This window comes from Hippopotamus amphibius, chromosome 9, assembly GCF_030028045.1.
Source record: "Hippopotamus amphibius kiboko isolate mHipAmp2 chromosome 9, mHipAmp2.hap2, whole genome shotgun sequence".
Lineage (NCBI taxonomy): Eukaryota > Metazoa > Chordata > Mammalia > Artiodactyla > Hippopotamidae > Hippopotamus > Hippopotamus amphibius.
In genome coordinates, this window is record NC_080194.1 from 62,667,599 (window position 1) to 62,674,385 (window position 6,787).

Here is a 6,787-nt window from a genome sequence, read left to right on the forward strand (position 1 = left end):
AAAAAATTAAAAAATAAAGAATAATTAATGGAGTAGAAAAAAACAATATGCAATGGGACAGTTTCTCTTGTACCCCTTCCTAATAGAGGGTAATAACTCTGTGTGTTCTTCCTCAGGCTGTGCAGGTGGCTTCCCATACCTCATTGCAGGAAAGTATGCCCAAGATTTTGGGCTGGTGGAGGAGGCCTGCTTCCCCTACACAGGCACAGATTCTCCATGCAAACTGAAAGAGGACTGCTTCCGTTACTACTCCTCCGAGTACCACTACGTGGGAGGTTTCTATGGGGGCTGCAATGAAGCCCTCATGAAGCTTGAGCTGGTCCATAATGGGCCCATGTCAGTTGCCTTTGAAGTCTACGATGACTTCCTCCACTACCACGAGGGGATCTACCACCACACTGGTCTGAGAGACCCTTTCAACCCTTTTGAGCTGACCAATCACGCTGTCCTGCTGGTGGGCTATGGCACTGACTTGGCCTCTGGACTGGATTACTGGATTGTTAAAAACAGCTGGGGCACTGCCTGGGGTGAGGATGGTTACTTCCGGATCCGCAGAGGAACCGATGAGTGTGCAATTGAAAGCATAGCACTGGCGGCCACACCGATTCCTAAATTGTAGGGTGTACCTCTCAGCATTTCATACCGACCACCATCCGTCATGAAAGGAAACTGGCATTCACGGACTGGAGACTTTTACACTATTGCTACTGCTATTTCAAACAATTACAAATAGATTCCTATGGAGATTTGTGCCTTTAAAATTAAAACTGCCCTTGATTTTAATATACTTTCCCATCGAACACCAGCCTGCTTTTTTCTGAGTGCTCAGTTAAATGAGGTTTTTATGAATAATGGTGAACTATGAAGTAATGAATTTTGCTAATCATTTGTGATTCAAACAGATGCTGTATTTTTAAAAATCAGTGTGAACACACAGGCTTATTTTTAAATTGTAAAAATCATGAGAAAATATGGCAGTGATTATTAAATTTAAAAAAAAATTTTGTAACTATTCAAGTGATACGTATTATGGAATTTATGTATGTGCTTAAGAGAATTTGTACTCTTGACTCCTTCAGTTGTATTTACTTGTCTCACTTATGTAAGTACTTTAAAAAGGAAAATTATTTCAGGGTATTTCAACTAAAAACAGCACAATTATGAACATTTACAATAGAGGGTACACTCAGTTAATGTCTGGTGAACCCTGAAATTATCTCCTGGATATTTGATGAGCCAGAGATTCTAAAGAAAAGAAACAGGAGTTTTGATAAGAGTCTGGATATTGGTTAAACCTTCTTATGGTATATCTTGCATTTGAAAGTATTGGTTAGCCTTCATTGGTTGAGCAGTAATAGCCTAATTAGTGGAATATTAGCAGTTTAGTTCTGGTCAGATCTTTGGAATCTCCAAGGGATGTTTCACAGAGATAGGAAACCTCCACGCTGAGTAAACAGATAGGTTCCATTAGGAATGATAGATTAGGCAGATTATCAGAGCTCTAAACCATAAACAAGAACCACAAGCCTTTTAGAGCTGAAAGGGACCCTAGAGATCATGCAGACTAAGTTCCTCCTAACCAGAAAGAGAAACCAAGACTTATACAGGGGGCTAGTGACTCATCCAAGATCACACAGCTGGTAAATGAAGAATCTTGATTAGAACCTAGATTTTCTAAGTCTGATTCTCCTTGAGTGCCTTAGACACTGAACCTCTACACTTTCCACCAGAGTATCCAAAATCACCAGGGACACTAGGTGCATAGTTGGAATTTCACATTGACACATTAAGTCTCAGAGTTTTATCTTAAACCACATGTACTTTTTGTGTTGCAGTTCACGACAATGACATTTTTACTCTTAAACTGAAGTGTTATTCCAGGAGTTTGCCTTGTATTTAGACTGTGGCTTCCTGGGCCTACTAGTACTATGGCCACATACCTGTGACCTTTTTACCACATGATGGCAAAGAAGTAGACACTCTGAATGGAAGGCATAGCCAGAGTCCTTATCTGGAAGGCCTCCAAGGAGGTGTATTTTCTTTGTTACTGTCACTGATAGAATGTAATAATAATTATTTTTTAAGCCCTTTATTGGAATCTAATTACTTTACACTGTTGTGCCAGTTTTTTCCTGTACACCAAAGTGAATCAGCAGTATTTATACATATATTTCCATATGCCCTCCCTCCCACGACTCCCTCCCACCCTCCCTATCCCAGTCCTCTAAGTCATCACCCATCATCAAATTGATCTCCCTATGTTATGCCGCAACTTCCCACTAGCTATCTATTTTACATTTGGTTGTATATATATGTCACTCTCTCACTTCGTCCCAGCTTCGCCTTTGCCCCTTCCCCCGTCAAGTCCGTTCTCTACATCTCCAACTTTATTCTTGCCCTGCCACTGGGTTTATCAGTACCTTTTTCTTTTTTAAGATTCCGTATATATGAGTTAGCATATGGTATTTGTTTTTCTCTTTCTGGCTTACTTCGTTCTGTATGACAGACTCTAGGTCCATCCACCTCACTACAGATAACTCCATTTCATTCCTTTTTATGGCTGAGTAATATTCCATTGTATATATGTGCCACATCTTCTTTATGCATTCATCTGTTGATGGGCATTTAGGTTGCTTCCATGTCCTGGCTATTGTAAATTGTGCTGTGATGAATATTGTGGTACATGTTTCTTTTTGGACTATGGTTTCCTCTGGATATATGCCCAGGAGTGGGACTGCTGGGTCATATGGTAGTTCCATTTTGAGTGTTTTAAGGCACCTCCATACTGTTCTCCATAGCGGCTGCACCAGCCTACATGGAATGTAATAACCCTGCCTTATGCCTAGCCTTTTTGCTACATGAAAGTGTGAATAAACTTTGAAATCAAGCAGGAATTTATTTTCCACTAAAATTTATAAAGATACTACCTGTCCTTTTCGTAGCTAAGGTTTTCTTTACCCTGTAAGTAGGCGCTCATCCTCTGGTTTTTACTTGGACAGCCGTCAGCTGACACATGTGAGAGCAAGTCCTGAAGGTGAAGAGCCCCCATGCGTTTGGACAATTTCATGAGGGCCCTGGCTGAGCTCTGAGGGAAAATTGTTGCTCATATCATTCACTAAATACTTTAGGAAATACTGAAGGACTAAATAGGTGTTAACGTAACTGGCAATGGGAAGCGGGTCTTACAAGCATGATTAGTCGAGGACAAGCAATGGTTTGAAAAGGCCCTGTTTTCAGAGGTGCAAGCAGGATTGCCCAGAGAGCTCAAGTTACACTGCCCTTCAACTTGCATTTTTCTGCTGTGGGAGGTCTGCTTATCCTATTGCTCTGCAAGAAAAAGATTGCCATTTCATCCACAGTGGTGAAATTCATTCAAGATGTTGACTGAAGAACATCATGGTTCCTCAAGCCACCTAGTTGACTGTTAAGCTGTACAAGAAGTAGCAAGTGTCATTATCTAAGACTTGTTTGTATTGGTGCTAACAACATAATCATCAAAGTCTGTTGAGAAAATGAGCTCTGGAAAAAAAAATGGGTTGGATACTCTGGCTAACCTCCCCAAAGATATTCCTAGAAAAGCTACAATGGTAATGTGTATGGATAATACCACTGGCCACAAATTTAGCTGGGCCATCTAGCACAAGCATGGTCCTGACCCTGGTGCCTTAGTGCCTGGGAAAGATTTCTCCCCTTGCTACACAAGCCATGAGACCTTGGGCAATTTACTTAACTTACCTATGCTTCCATTTCCTTATCTGTAAAATGGGGATAATGGGATAAATATCTATCACTGTCTGAACTCTCCCTAAACTCTTGCTGTTAAAATAAAGGAAACAAATGGGTTTGCCCTTTTGAATGACATTTATTTGCTTAATCAAAGTAAGACTTTACCCCATCCTGAGGGGGTCAACTAATGTAAATTCAGATAATGAAGTTTCCTGGTCACTCAAACTTGCTCACTGAACCCTGACTTCTAACCACTGACCTCCGGAACTGAGTAGATTTGGATGGTAAAGGATATATGTATCTGCTTCCCAGAGCTCTGAGGATTAAACACCTCCATATATGGAAAGTACGTACAACAAGTGCGTGGAATACAGTAAGGAATATATAAGTATTAGTTACTGTTTGAGTCATCTTTTTCCCAATTCAAGTTGTAAAATAATCTTTTGCTATGAGGAAGCAGCTAAGATATATTCTATTAATCAACAAGCTCTAGTCTGCTCTAAGAGGGTACAGGAGGGGCTTCGGAGACTTTTTTTAAAGGCAGAAAAGAACCAAGAGAGGAACATGGCACAAAGAAACCCACAGAGAAAAATCTTCGAAAGCTTTATGAATTAGGGAGACGATTTTGATTCTCTGGTACAGAGGTTTTTCTATCACCCACCACATCACTGCCTCTGCTGCTGCCTGTGTGGAAAGAGTAAGTGTGAGAGGTGATCAGGTTTAGATGACTACAGCAGAGATGAAAATCAGGCCCCAGCTGAGAGCAAGTAACTCTGGAGCAAAAAAGACTAAAGGTTAAGCTTATGTTGTAACAATTTGATTTTGCTAATCAGGATTTTCCTATTAGGATAAGCATAACAGAGTCACATAAGAATAGAGCTGGAAGGTCATCTACCCAACCTCTGTCATTAAAATAAAAATGGGTTTAGTGAGGTGAAATAACATGCCTGGGGTTCCAGCTATTAAAGATAAATCTAGACCCCAGTGTGTCAAGAACTTTCTACTGTACCTGCTGCCTCCCAATTAAGAAAAATGGAGAAAGAAATATAAATGTTATGAGACAACCTGACCTCATTCTGTAAAATCATTTCTAAGATCCTTCCCAGTTCTCAGAAATCCTATTCTGAACTCTTGGTGGCAAGTGCTCTAAGCCCTCTAATCGATGCATGGTGTTTTGGGAAGTTCAATCTAACAGTTTTCCTCTAAATATGGTGATATTAATATTTATATTTCTTAGCTGTAATAAAGACTTATTTTTGGCTTACATTTAAGTAGAAACTTCCTGACCAAGACAGGAGAGCTTTAGACATAACAAATTCTTCAGCTCTGATGGGAAGTACATGGACTTGAAATTGTAGGTTGGTTGTGGGTTGGTTTGCTGTTAGTTTCATTAGCTGTAAAATACTGACCTCATTGAACAGTAGTTCTGATTAAAAGTGGATTTGCCTAAAATCGCCTGGACTGTAAAATAATTGAAATCTCAGCAGACATATGGCTGCACTGCACAAAGTCCTCTTGATGATAGCAAACCAAAATTGCAGGAGATAAACTAGCTCTTGGACAGATCATGCAACACATGCCTTTGTTGGTGTCTTCTTTTTTCCTTTCAGAAGTCCATTTATTAAGATCCCTTTTCCCCACATGCTTTTGAAGAGCTAGCAGAAGAAATTTAACCTCTACTTTTCTGATTTTGAGGATGCAGTGCTGATATACTTTGATTTTGAACTTGCTGTCTTAAAAAGCAATTTGTTTTTTGAAATTCAATTCTATAGGTAATTAAATAAGGAAAGACTGTGATAAACTCCAAACTCCCCATGTTGAGGGGGAAGAAAGCAGACTTGTTTCTTTCTCTAATGCAAAAGTTCTAAAGAGATTGAAATCCTAGCAATCAATCGAAACGAAATAAGTTGGAGAAAGAGCCTTCCCCTGAGGAAATAAGGGAAATGCCAGGAAGCTATGGCTGTGCATTAAAGTAATCATTGAGATGATTTGTTTTTTTCCTGTAATGTATTTTCTGCAGCTTCAAAAGTATTGAATAGTTTCAAGTGAAGTATAAGATAAATGATAGAAAATGAATGCTTTTAGTATCAGATTTTTATACCCCTCATTCTCTCATTTGTGGGGTTTCTGGAGAGCTAAAAGTAAAGCCTGTTTTCCCTTTATATAACTATTTCTATGCCACCATAAGAAATGCACAGTATTCCCAAGAGACGGTAGACAGAATCCCAGTTCTGCAAACTAAAATTTTGCAGAGTAACAAGGATGGGTCTACGGAGAGAAAGTAAACAAAATAGTCCTAAAGATATCATGGACACTGGCATCAGACAATCTTTGCTCCTCCAATATTTGTTATTTAGACCTTAGTCCAGTTGTTTAACATAGATGTCTAGTCTTTAGTGTTCACTTGTTAAAAGGTGATGCCAAGGGCAGTGCGGCCAGAGCCAGGGCTGGAGACACCGACGCTGCCGGTGCGAGGTGTGTGTGCTGGGAGGCAAGTGGCGGCCGGGGTTTGTCTATGGATTTTGAGCATCTGAAGTTGACCTCTGAATTTAAGCATTCCCTGCTGCTCCCTCACCCTTAAAAACAAACAAACAAACAAACAATTTTTTTAAAAACGTGATGCCAATGTCTACATTCAAGGGTTGTGGCAAGGTTTCCAAGAAACCATGCATGTTTACATATGACCTGTTCTGTAAAAAAAGAAAAAAGAAAAAAAGGTTTACAAAGATAAAGATGCAGTACAAAACAAGTTAGAAATAAGTGAGTAAACTGAAGCAAAAAGAAGATAAAGGTAGAAAAGTAGGATGTGGCTGTGAATAAAGTTTGTACAGAGTCCAGTGCATCACCTGATACATGGGAATCATGCTTCAACAGTAGTGCTCCACCAGAAGTGATTTTTGTCCCTCGTGGGATATCGGGCAATGTTTGTAGACATTTGGGTTGTCACACTGGGGGAGGAGATGCATTCCACAACGAAGAATTATCCAGCCCCAAATGTCAACAGTGCCAAGGTTGAAAAAGTCTGCACTGTAACATGCCAACTCCTTTACACTTTCTTCCC

General features: G+C 39.9%; 1 protein-coding gene across 1 annotated transcript in view; it reads left to right on the forward strand.

Annotated features, from left to right (window-relative positions):
* CTSC (cathepsin C) overlaps positions 1–1,174 on the forward strand; it is a 33,927-nt gene extending 32,753 nt beyond the window's left edge. The window contains exon 7 of the mRNA XM_057748480.1: positions 117–1,174. Coding sequence (XP_057604463.1) covers positions 117–619 — 503 coding nt within the window. The 3' untranslated portion in view covers positions 620–1,174. The remainder of the gene's footprint in view (positions 1–116) is intronic.
* The last annotated feature ends 5,613 nt before the right edge of the window (positions 1,175–6,787 follow it).